The 16,423-nt window shown below is 53.0% G+C and overlaps 1 protein-coding gene across 3 annotated transcripts in view; it reads left to right on the forward strand.

Moving 5' to 3' along the window:
- The window catches only part of RUNX1 (RUNX family transcription factor 1), a 179,115-nt gene that overhangs the window by 152,755 nt on the left and 9,937 nt on the right, over nt 1–16,423 (forward strand). For all 3 annotated transcript variants that reach the window (XM_074533663.1, XM_074533676.1, XM_074533668.1), the window contains one exon: nt 16,032–16,193. In XM_074533663.1, coding sequence (XP_074389764.1) covers nt 16,032–16,193 — 162 coding nt within the window. The remainder of the gene's footprint in view (nt 1–16,031; nt 16,194–16,423) is intronic.

The raw sequence follows: 16,423 nt of genomic DNA on the forward strand, positions 1-16,423 counted from the left end.
TCTAGGCTTTCTTCTGAGCACTTGGGATGGCACCATGAAAGTGGAAATGGCTGTCATCTTCAAAGGCCTCTTTTGTACTGACAAAACTTCACCTTACCCACTCCTATTAATAATCTATTGCCATCCTAATTAGTTCACATCAAGGTCAGTGTTTGGTGGGGGATAAAATGACTGTAAGCTCCAGAGAGCAAGTTTTTCTTCCACTGCTTTCATGCTGGAAAAGAGGAGGGAGCAGTGAAAGTGGAAAAGAAGAGATTGATGAGGACTTTTTGTTTATCTTTAGGCTAAAGGACTTGGGTATGGAATAATTAGTTCAGAGCATCAGGAGCAACCTGTGAGACCCCTGAGGCCACGTTGTGTTCACCCACTGATCCCCCAGTGAGCTGCAGAAACTCCTTCATTCCATTCTCCTTTCCTTCAAGACATTGATTTTTCCAGAGGGAATAACACATCCAAAGGGATTCCAGCCTCGGGTTTGTGTGAAATGCAGACCCAGAGCTGGGAATGTTTTACTGTGACAGGAACTGGGACAGCACAGAGCAGCTGGGGCTGCCCCTGCATCCCTGGCAGTGCCCAAGGCCAGGCTGGACACTGGAGTTGGAGCACCCTGGAGTAGATGAAGGTGTCCCTGCCCATGGACCTGGCTGATCTTTAATGTCCCTCCCACCCAAACCATTCCACGGTAGAAATTCTGTATGAAAGCAAAGTCACCTTTTTCCCAATACATACTTCCATTTCTTATCTTTTTTTTTTTTAATTTTGAACCAAGCTTATGAATCTCTGAATTCTAACAGAGAAAGGATTTCATTAAGGAAATACAGGAATTCTTGGTTTCAAGGCCTCTTGCCATGGCAGGGATGGGATGGGATGAGTTTTAGGGTTTGGGGCTGAGCTCCAGGGCATCAGGACACCCTCACAGGAGCAGCAGGGTCAGGTCCAGCCCATGGCTGTGGAAGCTTTGCCCAGGAGAGGAAGGTGCAGCTTTGGCACCACAATATGAGAAGGATTTAAAGCTCTCAGAGTGTCCAAAGGAGGGACATGAGGATGGTGAAGAGTCTGGAGTGGCCGTGTGAGGAGAGATTGTGTGAATTTGGATTGTCCAGCTGGAGCAGAGGGGGCTGAGGTCAGACTTCACTGGGATTGCAGTTTGTCCCAAGGGACAGCTCCAGTCTCTGCTCTGGCACAAGGACAGCACCAGGGAGGGATTTAGGTTGGGTTTCAGGGCAAGGCTCTTGCCCAGAGGGTGCTGGCACTGCCCAGGGAATGGGCACGGCCCCGAGGCTGCCACAGCTCCAGGAGCTGCCAGGGATGACCAGGGTGAGATTTTGGGGGGTCTGGGCAGGGCAGGGCTGGCACTGGGGGATCCCTGTGGGTTTATCCCCACTCAGGATATTCCACCATTCCATGATTTAAGCACATGTCTGCAAGCAGTGGCTCAGTGGCACTTCCAGCTGCTGGCTCAGGGAATATCTCTCCATTTCCTTTAGTCCTGCTTGACCCCATGACAGAGAAACTTCTGAGGTCTGTCCAGGCTGGGATTTCATTTCAGCGAGCTGCAGCCATGTGTGCATTGTGTGTCTGCGTCTGACACAGTCATCCCAGGGTATCTGTGCCATCCATCGAGGAGAAAAGCAGCTGTTCCCGGGCTGTGATTCACCCTCCTGGCTCGGCTGGGATGTCTCCCTTAGGGTGAAACAACTTGAACCCCACAAGTGTCTGTTCTGCCCTGCTGGCAGCGAACTCTGCAGTCTAGACAGGCAGCTCCGAGGTCGGCACCTCCGCAGTGGAGCTCTCAGGTGGGCCGGGCCAGCAGAGACAGCTTCATTTCACTTTATTCACCATTTACAGCTCGTGTTCAGGCTGTGCTCCCAGGGCATCGTTATAGCAATGTGCCCTCTGTTGACAGAGTGACAAAACTATTTTTTGTCTCCTTAAAAAGGAAAAAAAACCCAGAAGTTTCTCTCCTCGATTAGGTAAAAAGACATCTCATAGCCCTGGGGGATTTCACCTCAAACTTAAGGACAGCAAATTGGACAGGAGCCAAAAAGTCCCACCTGAGCAATTTGCTAGAAAAAGAAGAGAACAAAGAAACCAATGGCTTTTATGAGGTGTTTTACCGGGGCAGGAGGGGCCTCTTGCACCTAGCTCAGTTTTTCTCTGTAAAGAGTTTTGTTATTTTGCCTTTTATTAAAACTTTTCTCTTTCCAACACTGCCACAGAAGCCATCCTGCTGCTTTTATGCCTTCTAAGATAGCTGAGCTACCTTGGGTGTGACATAAATCTCCAAGAACTTATGAGACCTGGCTTGAGGAGTCCAATACATCACAGGATTTCCCTGCCCGGGCTCATTTCCCTGAGCGCTGCCTCCACCTGAGCCCGGCACGGGAAAGGAGCAGCACAAAGCTGATAAATCACCCCGAGCTGTGCTCGTGGGTGAACTCTGCCCGCAGAGGTGACACCAGGTGATTCCCACGTGCTGTGACTCAGCTGAAGCCCAGCCTTGCCCTTCCCGTGCTCCAACTCCAACCAGGATTGCAGCAATTCCTGGGGGGCAGCAGGAATTCATCACCTGGGAGCCATTCCTGGGGCTGGAGCGGCTCAGGGACGGCAGCGAGTGGCACCTGGAGCAGCCGGAGGCACACGAGGGCACAGGAGGTGCCACCTGGCAGGGTTTGGCAGCAGGGCAGCTCCCACAGGTGATTCCTCTGATGATCAGAAGGGATCCCAAATCCTCCTGGAGCAGCTGAAAGCACAGGAGGGCACAGGAGGTGTCACCTGGTAGAGTTTGGCCTGTGGGAGCTCCCACAGGTGATTTCCCTGCAGATCTGAGGGGATCTTGAATCCCCTTGGAGCAGCTGAAGGCACAGGAGGGCACAGGTGGCACAGGAGGTGTCACCTGGTAGAGTTTGGCATCTGAGGGCACAGGAGGGCACAGGAGGTCACCCGGCATGGTTTCACATCTGAGGGCACAGGAGGTGTCACCTGGCAGAATTTGGCATCTGAGGGCACAGGAGGTGTCACCTGGCAGGGTTTCACATCTGAGGGCACAGGAGGTGTCACCTGGCAGGGTTTAGCACCCGGGGCAGCTCCCACAGGTGATTCCCCCGCCGATTGCAGAGGTTGCATTTCTCCCTGCGGATTTCTGGGCACAACAAGGGACAGCAGTGCCCGCTCCAGGAGGTGCCATCCCCTTGTGCCCATGCAGGTCACCAGGGACGCTGTGCCCTCCCGCACATGGGCGCGGTGTCAGCTGCCGGGAGGGCACGGGGGTGGCATCAGCTGTCCCCGTTGTCCCTGTGCCGTGTCCCTGCAGTCCCGCTGTCCGTCTGGGCTTCGGGACACACTCAGATAGGGCAGGACACGGCAGCGACACCGAGTCTGGCTCCTCCGGCAGCCGGGCAAAGTCAAGGCTGAATTCTTGAATTCTTCTTTTTTCATTCCTCGCCGGAGCGGGGAGGGAAGAGGAGGATGGGGGTGGGACGGAGTCTCCCTGCTGAACAAATACCTGCAGCTCTCGGGCTGACTCACACCTGCGAGACAAAGAACAATGAATGCATCCTTAATTGGCTGAACTCGCCTTTCCGAGCCGGGCTGTCAGCGCTGCTGTGCCCAGGAGGAGGAGGAGGAGGAGAGGGATGGTTTGTGTTTCACCGAGCAGTTTTTAGTTTGTGTACGGACCTGCTGGGGCAGCAGCCGCGCTGCGATTGTGAAATCCCGCTCCTCACACTGGCTGCGCTTCCTGCTGCTGGCACTCGTAGAAGGTTTTCAGGGGACCCCTCAGAATGCTGCTGGTTTCTTTGGGGTGCAAAGCTCTGAGAGCTCCTTCAGGCAGCATTAAACTCGAGGGATAAACATTATCTCTATAAACATCCCCAGTTGCTTTCTCCTGCTGCCCTCAATCATCTCCAAATATCTCGCTGTCACTGCAGCATCAACTTCCTTGTCACGGATGTGAGGAGACTGAAGGAAACTTTTTGAAAACACCCATTGGGATGCACTCCTTTGGTTTTCCTCCTTCCCTGGCAGCTCTTTCTAAAGAAAAGCTGGCGAAAAAATCTTCACCAGCGCAGTTGGAAGAGCCTCAGCCGCCTCGTTTGGAAGGTTTGCGCTCGGGGCTGATGTTTGGCTGATTAACCTCAGGAGGCGAGAAAACTCCCTCATCCCCCATCCCAAAGGTTTCTTAATATCTCCAACCCCCCTCCAGCCTTCTCAGAACTCCAGGTACAGTGAAATAAAACGAAAGCAAGCACTGAGGCTGGGAGGTGCCTGCCTGAGATCCCTCTCCAGGGAACAGCCGGGGGTTTGGGAGCCTGTCCCACCCCGCGTGTGTCACCGTCACTGCCGGCCAGAAGGGCTCCTGTCACCTGCCGGCAGCCCCGCAGGGGCTTCGGGGACAGCAGGGATGGAGCTCTTACCCTGCAAATTCCCCCGGAAAGCAGAAACCCTTGGCAAACCCTCCCTGCGGAGCCCGGGGTGGCTCCGCGCTGTGCCCCCGCTGCCACAGGCTGGCACCGCCAGGGCACCGAACCCGCGGGGGGCAAACAGGAGCCGCTGGTGGAATTTTACAGTTGGCTCGGTAATTTTCCAGCGCCGAGAATGCCAGCCTTGTGCGGCCGCTGCCCTGCCCGGGATGGACTTTTGGAAAGTCCCCCTTATTGATGCTCATGACTAATGGCTTCGGCTGCCGGCAGCGCCACACCTCGCTCGCCGCGCTGGGATTTGCTGCGTCCCCAGGGAGGCAGCGAGAGGGCGATTGACTCATTTTGGACGCCTGGCTTCTGAGGGAGAGGAGCTCCGAGTCATTCCGCATCATTTCCCGGGTTTTTTTGTGCTTCCCACCGCTCCACCTGGAGCTGCTGGGGCAGGGAAAGGAGCGGGAAGAGAGGCAGAGACAGGAGTGAGGTGATGGCAAAAGCAGGGGAGGAGGAAAGGCCAAACTAGATTTTTTTTTTTTTTAAGGCAGCTTTTGGCATCTTTCTGCCGAGCTCAAAAGTACACGGAGTATTTCTGTGCTCACAGGTCATTTCCTCGATTGGGCAAGACACCTCTGTGAATGAACAAGCCCAGTCAAGAGCGTTCCTTGCCTCACACTCCGAGGGAAGAAGGCAAAGTGACACCACAAAAAAAAAGTTTCCCTTTGGAAAGATTAGCAAATGTAACGCAGATTAGATGTACATATTTATATTTTTTATATTTTTATTATTATAATATATAATTTATATTATATATATTTATATATTATATAAAATATGTATAATATATATTATATATTATACATATTTCATTTATATTTTATGTTTTATTCATTTATTAGACAGGGAAAGAGCCGGGAAAGGGGGACAAATACCGTCCCCAGAAAAGCCTTTAGGGCAGTTCAGGAGCCGGCTCTCCTCCCGTGTGCCCCCAGGGTGGCACCCCCGGGCTGTTCCCAGCTCCCACCCAGCCCGTGCCCGCTCCAGGCCGGATCTGCGGAGCCGCTTTCGGGCTTTGCTGCGTGTGAGGGACAGAAATTTGTGCAGCTGGCGGGAGGAAAGCCTGGCAGCGGCGGCAGCGGCGCTTTCGCAACCGCTGTGGCCGTGCCAGGATGGGGCGGGGGATTTATGGGACGGAAATAGAGGGTGATGATGATGATGATGATGATGAAGGGTTCAGCGCTCGGGGCTGCCCGCGCCGCCTTTGTCCGTGTGGGCAGGGCGGAAATCACCTGGAGGAGGGGGCTGGGGCAGGGAACCGCAGGGGGAGAGGGCAGGGGGGGTCTGGGAGGCAGGGAGGGAGGGGGGAATGAGAGAGAATGAGGGAATGAGAGGAGGATGAAGGTGGGAATGAGAGGGGGATGAAGGAGGCAGTGAGAGGAGGATGAAGGCAGGAATGAGAGGAGGATGAAGGCAGCAGTGAGAGGAGGATGAAGGGAATGAGAGGAGAGTGAAGGGAATGAGAGGAGGATGAAGGGAATGAGAGGAGGATGAAGGTGGGAATGAGAGGAGGATGAAGACAGCAGTGAGAGGAGGATGAAGGTGGGAATGAGAGGGGGATGAAGGCAGCAGTGAGAGGAGGATGAAGGGAATGAGAGGGGGATGAAGGCAGCAGTGAGAGGAGGATGAAGGGAATGAGAGGGGGATGAAGGTGGCAGTGAGAGGGGGATGAAGGGAATGAGAGGGAGATGAAGGCGGCAGTGAGAGGGGGATGAAGGCAGCAGTGAGAGGAGGATGAAGGGAATGAGAGGGGAATGAAGGCAGCAGTGAGAGGGGGATGAAGGGAATGAGAGGGGGATGAAGGTGGCAGTGAGAGGGGGATGAAGGGAATGAGAGGGAGATGAAGGCGGCAGTGAGAGGGGGATGAAGGCAGCAGTGAGAGGAGGATGAAGGCGGCAGTGAGAGGGGGATGAAGGCGGCAGTGAGAGAGGGATGAAGGCAGCAGTGAGAGGAGGATGAAGGCAGCAGTGAGAGGGGGATGAAGGCGGCAGTGAGAGGGGGATGAAGGCAGCAGTGAGAGGGGGATGAAGGGAATGAGAGGGGGATGAAGGCAGCAGTGAGAGGGGGATGAAGGCGGCAGTGAGAGGGGGATGAAGGCAGCAGTGAGAGGGGGATGAAGGGAATGAGAGGGGGATGAAGGCAGCAGTGAGAGGGGGATGAAGGCGGCAGTGAGAGGGGGATGAAGGGAATGAGAGGGGGATGAAGGCAGCAGTGAGAGGAGGATGAAGGTGGGAATGAGAAGAGGATGAAGGCAGATCTGAGAGGAGGATGAAGGCAGGAATGAGAAGAGGATGAAGGCAGCAGTGAGAGGAGGATGAAGGCAGCAGTGAGAGGAGGTGAAGGCAGCAGTGAGAGGGGGAGGAAGGGAATGAGAGGGAGATGAAGGCGGCAGTGAGAGGGGGATGAAGGCAGCAGTCAGACCCGTTCCGAGCTGTGCCTGCCCCGCTGCACAGCCTGACTCCCACCCTGCCCCTGCTGCTTCCCGCAGCTGCCGGGCCCGCGGGATCCCGTCGGGATCCGGGCTGGGAGCAGCAGCAGCAGCAGCAGCAGTGTGTGTGACCTGCAGGTGACAAAAACGAGAGCAGGCTCCCGGTACTGAAGTGATTTCAGCATTTATTACAATAAAAGAAAGGCCCAAATCAGGCTGAGCAGGAGCGTTCCCTCGAGGATGCTGCAAGGCCTGTAGTGACGGCCCCGATGGTCCAGGGGAACCCCACAGATTCAGTGGTCAGAATCCCCTTTTTTATCCTGTTTTTTGTCCCTCTGGATTGGTTTCTGTTTGGATCCTTTATTTGCATGAAGGTTTTAGGCCTTGATTGGCCATTACATCTCTGTCTAGGCTGGCTCCTGGTGCCCTTTACTGAGCTGTGTGATGGTACCTTGAGTACCTTATTACTGCCCTTTTAACCCTTTTTACAGTAGCCAAAATAACAGTAGATGTTAAAAACGAGAGCAGGCTCCTGTTACTAGAGTGATTTCAGCGTTTATTACAATAAAAGAAAGGCCCAAAGCCAAGGGGCCCAGGCCGAGCAGGAGCGTTCCCTCAAGGATGCTGCAAGGCCTGCAGTGATGGCCTCGATGGAGCAGCACAGCTTCCCTGGGTCAGAAGCCCCTTTTTGTCCTGTTTTTTGTCCCTTTGGATTAGTCTCTTTTTGGATCCTTCGTTTGGATGAAGGTTTTAGGCCTTGATTGGCCATTACAGCTCTGTCCAGGCTGGCTCATGGTGGACTTTACTGAGGTGTGTTATTGTATACTGAGTACCTTATTTCTCATAACTACCCTTTTAACCCCTTTTACAGTAACTAAACTAACAATACATGTTAAAAACGAGAGCAGGTTCCCTGTACTGAAATTATTTCAGCATTTATTACAATAAGAAGAAAGGTCTGAAGTCAGGAGGCCCAGGCCGAGCAGGAGCGTTCCCTCGAGGATGCTGCAAGGCCTGTAGTGGCGTCCCAGATGGAGCTGCACACCTTCCCTGGGTCAGAAGCTGCTTTTTATCCTGTTTTTTGTCCCTCTGGATTGGTTTCTGTTTGGATCCTTCATTTGCATGAAGGTTTAAGGTGATTTAATTGATTGGCCATTGCAGCTCTGTCCAGGCTGGCTGTGGTGCACTTTACTGAGGTGTGTGATGGTACCTTGAGTACCTGATTTCTTATAACTGCCCTTTTAACCCCTTTTACAATATAATAACCAAACTAACAGTACATGCTTAACAATCCATCAGCTATTTTACAACAGTTTCTGACCTATTTTTGACACGGGGACACACGGAGCTCTCCCTACAATCCAGAATCACAGCAGGGCTCAGCCACATCCTCACCTCCCTGGCAGCCCACGGTGCTCCAGGATCTGTCACCTGCTTTGGGTTTGGAGCTTTTAACGAGGCATTTTCTGGTCAGGATATAAAGATCTTGTGGAGGTTTCCCTTTAGCCACCATGGTGTGGTTGGTTTGTTTGTTATACTGAAATAGGGAGGGGGTTTTTGCTGTGGCCTCGTGGAAAAATCTGACCTGGGATTTATGAATCACCCACTGAAAATTGCTGATTTATGGCTTCCTAGGGCTGGCAGGATAACAACGTTTTTGGAGGGATCCTTTGATTTTTCCAAGAGAAGTTGTGGATTGCCCTGGATCCCTGGCAGTGCCCAAGGCCAGGCTGGACACTGGGGTTGGAGCAGCCTGGGACAGGGGGAGGTGTCCCTGCCATGGCAGGGGTGGCACTGGGTGGCCTTAAAGTCCTTCCCAACCCAATCCAGGCTGGGATTCTGGGATTCCATGAGCTGTGCCTTGCATTGTGCCCCCTCCAAAACACAATAATGTGGAATTACCATCCCAGGGCTTCCTGTTTCTATGTCCCACTGATTTCTACATCCTCTGTGCTTTGGGGCAGTTTTCCAATGTCCTGTGAGAGCTCAGGAGCTTCTCTGTGTTTTTGGCAAAGGCCTTCACCCTTCATCTTGAGGTGTGAAGGAATTTCTCACCATCCCAGAATGGTTTGGGATGGAAGGGACCTTAAATCTCCTCTTTGCACCCCCTGCCCTGAGCAGGACACCATTCAGTGGATCAGCTTTCTCTGCATTCTGTCCTGGGCTGTCAGGAACAGCTTTGGAACCAAACTCTGCTCTGTGTCACACCCAGGAAAGGCTCCTGTCCCTGGCAGGTGTTTGTCTGTCCCCCTTGCCCAGGCAGGGCCTGCTGAGCAGGGATGGCTCCAGGTCTGGGTGGATCCACCTGGGTGTGGGGCTGGGAGGATGGGGAAGGGCCATCCTGGAGAGGCTGAGAGGGTTTGGATTGTCCCGCTGGAGGGAAGGAGACTCTGGGGAGACTCAGTGGGACTGCAGCTCCTCAGAGGGACAGCTCTGATCCCTGCCCTGGCACAGGGACAGGATCCCGGCTGGGGCTGGGCCAGGAGGGATTTAGGTTGGGTTTCAGGGCAAGGTTCTTGCCCAGAGGGTGCTGGCACTGCCCAGGGAATGGGCACGGCCCCGAGGCTGCCACAGCTCCAGGAGCCTTTGGGATGCCCAGGCTGGGCTTGGTGGGCTCTGGGCTGGCACTGGGGGGTCCCTGGGGGTTCATTCCCACTCAGGAATTCCATCACTCCGTGCCCCCTCCTGTGCCTCCCTCTCTTGGACCCCCACAGTGCCCTGAGCAGCAGGGACGCGTTTTTGGGCAATTCGCATTGGGAACAAACAGGAGCCGTTCCCAGAGAGCTGTGAGGGCTCGGGGGAGCTGCAGCTCGGGGGTTTGGGGGGTTCAGGGGGGTCTGGGGAGCTCAGGAGGGGCTCGGGGGAGGTTTAGGGGGGTTTGAGGGAGCTCAGGGGAGTCCGGAGGGGTTCAGGAGGATCTGGGGGGTCTCAGGGGGGGACTCAGGAGGGTCCGAGGGAGCTCAGGTGGCTCAGGAGGGTCTGGGGGGGCTCAGGAGGGTCCAGGGGACCTCAGGCGGGGTTCAGGGGAGTCCGGGGGGTCTCAGGGGGTTCCAGAGGAGTTCAGGGTGCTCAGGGGGGTCCGGGAGGCTCAGGAGGATCTCAGGGGGGTCCAGGGGAGCTCAGGGGTTCAGGGGGTTCTGAGGGGGTCCGGGGGGCTCAGGGGGTTCCGGGTGGTTTTTAGGAGGCTCAGGGGGGTCCGGGGGGTTCAGGGGGGTTTTGGAGGGCTTAGGGGTGTCCAGGGGAGCTCAGGGGGTTTTGGGGAGCTCAGAGGGGTTTTGGGGGGCTCAGGGGGCTCAGGAGGGTTTTGGGGGGCTCAGGGGCTTAAGGGTTTTTTTTTAGGTTCTGGGGGGTCTGGGGGGTGGGGGTTTGGGGGGCTCAAGTGGGTCCGGGGGAGGTCAGGGGGTTTTGGGGTTTTTGGGGGGCTCAGGAGGGTCCGGGGGCTTTTGGGAGGCTCAGGAGGGTCCGGGGTAGGTCAGGGGGTTTTGGGGTTTTTGGGGGGCTCAGGAGGCTCCGGGGGCTCCACGGGGCCGGCGCTGCCCGGAGCGCCAGCGCCACCCAGCGGCCACAGCGCGTAACTGCACCCCGCGGGCACAGCTGGGCCAGCGAACATCTGGGGAAACATCTGGGGAAACATCTGGGGAAACAGCTGGGAAACAACCGGGAAACAGCCGGGAAAGCAGCCCGAGCACCCCGCCAAGGGGAGCCCCGCTCTCCTCTGTAGTTTCTTTTTCACCCCAGTCCCTCCCCTCGGAGCGCGCTTGGTTAAATCGTTAAAGGTTGCGCAACATCTGCACGGGTTAATTACAGCTGTTAATTACAGCTGCTGAGCACCCGCCCGCAGAACGCGGCGATTTCGGGGCAATAAAACAAGACGAGACACGAAAGATGATGGTTCAATAGTCGGCGCTTAATGGGGTGTGAGGCGGGAGGGAAGGGCACGGGAGAGCTCGTGATTGTGGAGAGGTGTGAATTATTGCACCATAATTCTGGCCCTGCAGGGGCTGCCTGCAATTAATAACTGTTTGCATGTTTGAAATGCGTTTTCTCACACCATAAAAAGCAGAAATGGAAAGTAATCGCTAGTGGGAGGACTGGGCAGCAGCTTCCCTGGTTTTGTGTTGGTTTGAGCTGCTTTTCAGTGATTTGGGGGGATCCTGTTTGGCTTGAAAACTGTGCCAACCCAAAACTCTTCGGGTTATTTGTGCTGAAGTAGCTGTGCCTGGAAATCTCTTCACAGATATTCCCAGTTGGGAAGCAACTCCCGTTTATTTCCAGCAGATTTTCACCAGATTAACTTCAACCACTTCAGTTCCCCATGCCAAGCTACCAGCTCCTGAGCCCTCTTTATTTGGAAAGCAGGAAAGACTTTGTTACTTTTTTTATGGGTTCAATTCAAACCCATTCCAGTTTAATTTTGGGAAACCTGAAAACTGAAGGAAAGCAGATATCCTCAAAATAAAATATTGTTTGAGGCCCTTGATCCAGCAGCTGGAAATGCAAACTTTGCTGGGAGCTGGGTTTGCCTCTTGGTACTGAAATTGGGCCATAAAAATGCAATTCCAGGGATGCTTTTCTCCACTTTTTATTAAAAAGAACTGGGAGGGTGGTGTCTGGGGTTATCAGCACAACCTGCTTTCATGTGTGTACATCTATAATTCACTGTATTTCCATCCCTCAGCAGAGTGCAGGCCCTTAACCAGGCTGATGGCAAAAAGGGAATCTTTAAGAGCGAGTTCAGGGATTGGGAATGCAGGTACCAAGACAGAAAATTGATTGGTTGCTTGAACCTTCACTTAAGAGAGACGTAATGGGATGAGGAGATTAATAAAGGGGGTCTCTGGGGCTGTTGGCATTGCTTTAGGAACCCCAGAGGTGAAGGTAACAGGAAATGGATGGGGCAGGGACTTCCAGGATTTTTATGGACATTCTTACGGAGATTTCGGTTCCTGATTTGATTTTTAGTCAATTTTAGATTTTTAGTTGATTTTAGATTTTTGTGCACTGCTCCTCAGCACAGCAGGGCCAGGAGCTCCTCGAGCTGAGCAAGGGCCTGGAGCAGCTCCGTGCCCAGGAAAGGCTGAGGGAGCTGGGGCTGCTCAGCCTGGAGAGGAGCCCGGGAAGAGAGAGGGGCCTCAGCCCTGCCTGGGCCTGCCTGGGCCTGGGTCTGTCCCTGTGTCTGTCCCTGTGTCTGTCCCTGGCTGTCCCTGTGTCTGTCCCTGTGTCTGTCCCGGTCTGTCCCAGGAGCAGGGAGCTCACTCTGCCCCTGCACTGCTGAGGGCACACCTGGAGTGCTGTGCCCAGCTCTGGCCCCTCAGTTTGGGAAGGACCTTGGGACCCTGAGCACATCCAGAGGGGCCAGCGAGGCTGGAGAGGGGCTGGGAACACAAACCCTGTGAGGAAGCCCTGAGGGAGCTGGGGGTGCTCGGCCTGGAGAAAAGGAGACTCAGGGCTGCCCCCATCGCTCTGCACAGCTCCTGAAAGGGGCCTGTGCTCACCTGGGGCTGGGCTCTGTCTGCAGCAGCACTGACACACCCAGAGCACACAGCCTCGAGCTGCACCAAGGGAAATACAGGCTGGAGAGCAGGGAAAAGGTTTTTGCAGCAAGGGTGAGAAAGTTCTGGAATGGCTGCCCGGGGAGGGGGTGGAGTCCCCATCCCTGGGTGTGTTTAACAGAGCCTGGATGTGGCACTGGGGGCCAGGGTTTGGTTGGGCTGGGCTGGACTCGATGGCCTTGGAGGTCTCTTCCAACCCAGGGATTCTGGGAATTCTATCTGTCCCTGTGTCTGTCCCTGTGTCTGTCCCCGTGTCTGTCCCTGTGTCTGTCCCTGTGTCTGTCCCTGTGTGCAGAGCTCAGAGCAGGCCCAGGCTCTGCTCCAGGCCCAGCAATGGCCCCAGAGCCACGGGCAGGGCCTGAACCCAGCAATTCCCCTCACAGGGGGCACAACTTCTGCCTTGGGCAGGGCCCGAGCTGGAGCAGAGCCCAGAGAGGGGCTGGAGTCTCCTTCTGGAACATTCCAGAACATAATCCCACAATCCCTGAGCTCTGGGGTGACCCAGAGGTGGCCCCGGTGACCCCCAGGGTCCCTCCAACCTCACCCACCCTGGGGTGCTCATTTCAGTGGCGCTGAAAGAAAGAAACCAGGTTTCAATCCACTCTTCTCCCAGTGTTCCGTAAATGTGTGACGAGATCCTGCTTCCTCCATCTTGTCCTGCACCTCCTTCCTGGTGTCCATGGGATTCTGGGACTCTGGGGTTCTGGGATTGTGGAATTCTGGGATTGTGGAATTCTGGGGTTCTGGGGTACAGAGAGTCTGAGATTCCAGGATTCTGGGATTGTGCAATTCTGGGATTATGGAATTCTGGGATTCTGAGATTCCAGAATACTGGGATTCTGAGAGTCAAGGATTCCAGAATTCTGGGATTCTGAGATTCTCGGCTTCCAGGATTCCGGGGTTCTGGAATTCTGGGGTTCTGAGACTCCGGGATTCCGGGGTTCTGGAATTCTGGAATTCTGAGATTCCAGGATTCTGGGATTCTGAGAGTCCATGATTCCAGGATTCTGGGATTCTGAGATTCTTGGCTTCCAGGATTCCGGGGTTCTGGAATTCTGGAATTTTGAGATTCCAGGATTCTGGGATTCTGAGATTCTGGGATTCCAGGATTCTGGAATTCTGGGATTGCATGATTCCAAGATTCTAGAATTCCAGAATTCAGGGATTCTGAGACTCTGGGATTCCAGGTTTCTGGAATTCTGGAATTCTGAGATTCCAGGATTCTGGAATTCTGGGATTCCACGATTCCAGGATTCTAGAATTCCAGAATTCAGGGATTCTGAGACTCCAGGATTCAGGGATTCTGGGATTCTGAGATTCCCTGGATTCTGGAATTCTGGTATTTGGGATTCTGAGATTCCAGGATTCTGAGATTCCAGGATTCTGGAGCTCTGGTGTTCTGGGATTCCAGGATTCTGGTGTTCTGGGGTTCTTAAATTCTGGGATTTCAGGATTGCAGCCTTCTGGGATTCTGAGATTCCAGGATTCTGGTGTTCTGGGATTCCAGGATTCTGGAACTATGGAACTCTGGAATTCTGGGATTCCGGGGTGCAGCTGAGCAGAGCCCTCGAAAAGGAGCTGACAGAGGGACCCATGGCAGAGCACGGCCAGGGCTCCTGGGCTGTGCAAAGCACTTTCCATGTCCTGCCTGGGATTCCCTATTGGAATTCTGCTCCTGGGAGTCCGGCACGTGGGAGAGATCCTGAAATCCATGGAGTGCCTGCTGAAATTCAGGAGCTGTGGCTGCATGAGCCCCATTCCAGAGCCCAAAGCTGCAGCGTCACCCCAGGCCTGGCTCACTCTGGGGATGCTTTGGGTGGTTTGTGTCAATGCCACCCCCTGAGCTTGGATTCCTCCTGTCCCTCCCTGTGCTCCTGAATCAACTCTGACCATAAATTAACATAAATTAACAACCTGTGTCAATGCCACCCCCAGAGCTTGGATTCCTCCTGTCCCTCCCTGTGCTCCTGAATCAACTCTGACCATAAATTAACAACCAGGTGATGCTGCAATCCAGAACACAACAGCTTTTGTGCTCTTCTTGTTCCTCCTAAAGCCCATTTGATGCAGTTGGATGTTGCTTTTTTACCAACATGAGACAACTGGTTTTATTTTGAAGGATGGCTGCCTGAAAAAAAAATAATTAAATATTAATAATATCTGAATTTGAGCTTGTTACTCAGCAGAAAAATCCAAGTTCAATCTGCAGCTTCAGCAGTGGCTTTTGAGAAGCTGGGTGTTTTGGATAAATCCTGCCTTGTAAACAGATGGAACAAACAAAATATAAAACTCATCTCCTTAAAGAACAACAAAAGAATATTTTCCAGATGGGCTTTCTGATGGGAGATCAAAGTCTTCATCTCGGACTTGGGAAATTTCCCTTCCTTGCTGATATCAGTTTTATCTGCATGCAGATCATCTAGCATTTGGTTTTCTTTCAACAAAGGCAATTGTCTTAAAGGAGCTGCAGGAGGATGCTCTTAAAGCCGAAGAAAATAGAAAAGATTTTACTAAAAATAGGAGGGGAAATTTGGGTGGGTAAAGGGGAGAGGAAGCTGTTTGATTCCTTTGATTTATGCAAAAATGAGATCTTTCAAAATCTCAGCTTCACCTGCAAAACGAAACAAGCAGGAAAGAGTTGAGGCAACTGATTTGGACCAACTCCTTTTTGGGCTCCTCTGATTCCAAACCTCATCCCAAGGGTTCCTGTGGGCAGAAAAGAATCCCTTGGTGGTTTTGTGGAGTCTGTGTCCCCCAGGAACTGCAGGGACAAGGGGGGAATGGTCCCAGGGCCAGAGGGCAGGGCTGGGTGGGATCTTGGCAATGAGGAATTGTTCCCTGGCAGGGTGGGCAGGGCTGGCATGGAATTCCATCCCTGCATCCCTGGCAGTGCCCAAGGCCAGGGGGACACTGGGGACAGTGGGAGGTGTCCCTGCCATGGCTGGGGTGGCACTGGGTGGGATTTGAGCTCTCCTTGATGCCCTGCATCAAGAGCTGTGGACACACAGCCCCAAAGACTGAGGAGGAGTTTTCCCCTTGGAAATTTTAATCTGCTTTTCCTTTTTTTCTTCTCTGGTGATGGGGCATGGGTTGGACTCGATGACCTTAAAGGTCTGTTCCAACCCAGCGATTCTGTGTGTAATTTTGTGTATAATTTTTCCTGCCTGTTATTAATGGGAAACAGCGAAAAAGGTTTGCAAGGAAAAAAAAATTGTCATGAAATGAAATCATAAAACAAAAGAAGATAAAATAAAATAATAAAAATAATAACATTTTAAATAATCAAATATTTAATAAATTTGAAATACATTTAATGTTTAATTAAATATTTAAACTATTATAATGATAATATATTAATATTAATATTAAATAATAATAAAATAAGAAATATATAATGTAATAAATATAATTCTAACATATAATATTAAAATTATGGAAAGATAAAATAATAATGAAATGAAATGAAATGAAATGAAATGAAATGAAATAAAATAAAATAAAATAAAATAAAATAAAATAAAATAAAATAAAATAAAATAATTTTATGGAAGGCACTCATGGGTGTGTTTGTGCTTGCAGACTCCCGGCAGGTGCAGCCCTCGCCGCCCTGGTCCTATGACCAGTCCTACCAGTACCTGGGCTCCATGGCCACGCCTGCCGTGCACCCGGCCACGCCCATCTCACCTGGCCGGGCCGGCGGCATCACCTCGCTCACGGCCGAGCTCTCCAGCCGCCTCTCGGGTAAGGACCAACCCCGGGACACAGGGACACTCCCCGGGGCAAAAATGCTGGCCCTGTGCCCACACTGCTGCCCCCAAGCCAAGGGGACCTTCCCTGGTGACAAACTGCTGTCCCAACCCCTGGACTCTCCATGCCAAGGGGACCTTCCCTGGTGGCAAATTGGTGGTCCTGTCCCCACACTGGGGCCTTCCATGACAAGGGGACCTTCCCTGGTGACAAACTCCTGGCCC

This window comes from Zonotrichia albicollis, chromosome 2 (genome assembly GCF_047830755.1).
Source record: "Zonotrichia albicollis isolate bZonAlb1 chromosome 2, bZonAlb1.hap1, whole genome shotgun sequence".
NCBI classification, from domain to species: domain Eukaryota; kingdom Metazoa; phylum Chordata; class Aves; order Passeriformes; family Passerellidae; genus Zonotrichia; species Zonotrichia albicollis.